Source organism: Zea mays, chromosome 6 (assembly GCF_902167145.1).
Source record: "Zea mays cultivar B73 chromosome 6, Zm-B73-REFERENCE-NAM-5.0, whole genome shotgun sequence".
NCBI classification, from domain to species: Eukaryota; Viridiplantae; Streptophyta; class Magnoliopsida; order Poales; family Poaceae; genus Zea; species Zea mays.
Window position 1 is genome coordinate 42,756,730 of NC_050101.1, and position 3,656 is coordinate 42,760,385.

The following is a 3,656-nucleotide window of genomic DNA, read 5'->3' on the forward strand; positions in this document are numbered from 1 at the left end:
GTGGGGCCCATTTAATAGAAACTCCATGTTAATCCGGTAACGGCGGGTCGGCGGCCACGAGGACCTGACGTTCGTGTGAGCTGGCACAGTGCAGAAGCAATAACCCTAGCATCCTAGCCCCACCTGGAAGCGAACGTGGACGACGCTGGCGTGGCAAGGTTGACAGCGAGGCCCACGGGAAGCGTCGGAGCGACGACACACGTGGAGAAGGATGTTCGCCAAGTGGGGCCCACACGCCACCAAACTACGGATGAAGCGCGTGCGTGACAGAGTGACTAGTCACACGACTCCACATGGCGCCGTGATGCAGTCGACCCCAAACTGGGTTCGCTAGGAGCGCACGGGATTTGGTGGGCTGATGCTGATTCCGGCCCAAAACAGTTTTTTTTTCTTTTCTATTTCATTTTTCGGTTTTCTATTTTATTCCCAAATCCAACTTTAAGTTTCAAGTTTACATTTGTGTTCTAAGTCAATTGAATGCGACAAACATAAATACCAACATGATGCATCACTATTTCATTCACTTGGTTGGTTATTAGTTGTTTTAATCAAGTCTTTACTGTTCATATGCACACTGAAAGAGAGAAATCACACAGATCTTTATAATTTAAAGAACTAATTCACTCATTCTATATTTTGGGTATTACAGATCTCTTTAGTGCATAGGTAGTGTCATGCTAGTGCAGGGTTGTAACCTAGTAGGGTATAAAACTTTTATGCTAAGATAGAAAGTACTATTAGCTAGACATGAGGGGTGAAATGAGCTCTTGAATGGACGGTTTATTTGAAAGATGCTCCAATGCATGGGCCTTGTACACCTTCTTCTATCATATCCCTCCTCCCATCTTCCATTCCATTCCATGGCATCAAGTTCGACATGCATATAGATTATTATTCTTCCCATCATAATGTAAAAAGTTCATTCGATCCGAGGTGCAGATTATTCTGGTTCAGGTTGCACATAACTTGAGTTGCAACTCAACAAGTCCTGTCAGAACTTAATTATTAGGAGTAAGCTTCGGGTGGATTATATAGGAGTATTATTACAATATAACCAAGCGCATAAACCTTGGATGTTCGGCCGGGTTTCGCCCAGGATCGGAATTATTTTATCTGAAAAAAGTAGACAGGTTGCACATGCATCAAGATCCATCAAGGACAAACAAGCATATATAGTTTCTCAGAAACTACTGAAGAATGTATTTGTCGAACTGAATCATATACAATCTCATCATCACTTATATATATATATAGTACTTAGTACATGAATAAATACATAGATGCAGCAGGACACACTACAATCGATTGTGTTGTGTCTCGCCTCATCATCTGATTCTTCACTAAACACACGATCGACGACGATGATTATACTACATGTCTATATATCCTAGCACATATTGGTACAATATATATGATCGAGAGCAGTATCATATCATACATATATATATATAGATATGTTACAGTATTATACAAAGAGATGCAACGAAAGCCGAACCGAAGCTTTGGATTCTCATAGCTGCTGTATGCTAGACTAATCAGCACAAAAAAAAGAAAGAAATAAGCTAATGATAGATATGCATATGCGTGTGATGGCTGGATAATCGAATCAGGAGGAGGAGTCGAGCATCTTCTCGTAGTACTCGTCGTCGTCGATCCTCCAGAGCGAGTAATCAGAGCAGTACTCCCACGCCGGCGACGAAGGCGGATCGGCGGCGGGATGGCCGGGGCCGGACCCTGTCCAGCCGCCGTCGATCAACATGTAGATGGCCGCCTCCGCCGCCGCGATGTCGTTCCAGAAGTGGTCCGAGGCGTAGCACTCCTGGTGCTGCTGCTGGTGGTCGTCGTCTTGGTGTTGACGCTGGCTTGCCGTGGTGGTGGTGGTGGTGGACGCCTCGTCGAGCTCGGCGTCCTCGTCTTCGCCGCCGCTTTGCCGCAGCGCGGACTCGGTCAGAGCGGACGATGACGTGGCCGTGCCACAGCCGCGGCTGGTCGGACTAGGAGAGCCAGAGCAGCTGGACGTGGTGGTAGTCACGGACGACGCTGACCCTGAGAACGCCGACGCCGTCGCCGTCTTGCTGCTCCGGCTGTCCTGCTGCTGCTGCTGCTGCTGCGCCGCCGCCTTCTGCTTCCTGGCGCGCGTCCTCCAGAAGTTCTTGATCTCGTTGTCGGTGCGGCCGGGGAGGCTCCTGGCGATGCGCGACCAGCGGCTGCCCCACTGCGCGTGGAGCTGGAGGATGAGTCGCTCCTCGTCGGCGGTGATGCGGCCGCGCCGGAGCCCCGGGTGGAGGTAGTTGACCCAGCGGAGGCGGCAGCTCTTGCCGGTGCGCCTCAGACCTGCACGAGTACGCCGCCGACACATGCGCATGCACAGAGAAGAAGCAGGGCACGCACAAGAGAGAGAGAAAAGAAATGGTTAATCAACACCCATCGCCATAGCCCATCCTACATCAATCCATCCCCACGCACGCATGCATCTACATATGCATGCATGCATGCATGCTTGGGGATCGGATGCACCCGCCACCGCGCAAACCTGAGACCTTTGCTAAGAAATCCCACCGGCGTTCACCAAACAAGCGGACGAACCATACCAGCTGAGCGTCTTCCTCCTCTGTCCACGGGCCCTTCCTCATCGCCGCCGCCGGCACCTGCTGCTTATCACTGTTGCCGCTGCCCCTACTACTACTGCCACTACTACGGTCACCACCGCCCTGCAGCTTCTTGCTCATCTTGCTCGCTGCTGCCGGTGTCGCCATCGACGACTGATGATGAGGATAACGATCGTCCATCGGTCAGCCTTCGTCCTCTTCCTTTAATTTTTCGGCAGCGCGGCCAGGACCGCGAGTTGATGGTAGGCGTCCTTCGGTCTCCGGCCGCCTCCTCCCTCCGAACTGTCCCCGCCGTCGACCGACCTGATCGAGCTGCTTGGTTGGCCGGACTTAATAGCTAGCTAGTATAGCCTGCAGGTGGTGGCGGCCGGGCGGAAGACGAGACGAGACGAGACGACAGAGACAAAGGCCACCCAACAAAACAAGCTTCGGCGCACCTATCAATCAAGAGGAAGAAGAAGAAAGGGACTGCAGATAGATGCCTCGATCCACTACTTGCGTACGATATATAGATTCTACTGCTGGGTGCTGGGTGCTGGCTGCGTGCGTGCTAGCTGGAACGCTGGATCGATGCCTCCGTCCTCAGTACACTTGCTTAGTTGCTTACCAGATCCTCTGTGTACTGCTTGCTAGTCACACTGCGTGCACGGTTATTTATATACACATATACATACATACAAAAGAGAGAGAGAGAGAGAGCTGGTTGAATTGCTAGCTAGCCAAGAAGGAGAGGAGTGTAGTATAGTACTACAACAACTACTAGCGGTGGGGTAGATCTGGCAAATGAAAAATGCAAGGCAAGTGCCGCTGCTAAGACGACGATCGATGATCCATGGAAAAAAGCTAGCAAGCAAGCTAGTGCGAGGTGAGGTCAGTGATGGGCACCCCGCACTGAGAAATGCTCCTCCTATCATGTGTCAGCATTTGCAATTGGGATGAGCTTTCTAGAGTCACCTCACCCCCTCTTGCTTGCTCCTGCACCCTTAGCTTCTTTGTCGTTCTTTGCGCACGTATTTGCACCAGCGAATCATTAAGTTTCGGAAAACT

The 3,656-nt window shown here is 50.9% G+C and overlaps 1 protein-coding gene across 1 annotated transcript; it reads right to left on the reverse strand.

Moving 5' to 3' along the window:
* Positions 1-1,427: 1,427 nt before the first annotated feature.
* Positions 1,428-3,219, reverse strand: LOC103629226 (transcription factor MYB59-like). Its single transcript, NM_001322953.1, has one exon. It carries the CDS (start codon positions 2,363-2,365, stop codon positions 1,607-1,609), a length of 759 nt encoding a protein of 252 aa, NP_001309882.1. The 5' UTR covers positions 2,366-3,219; the 3' UTR covers positions 1,428-1,606.
* Positions 3,220-3,656: the final 437 nt, after the last annotated feature.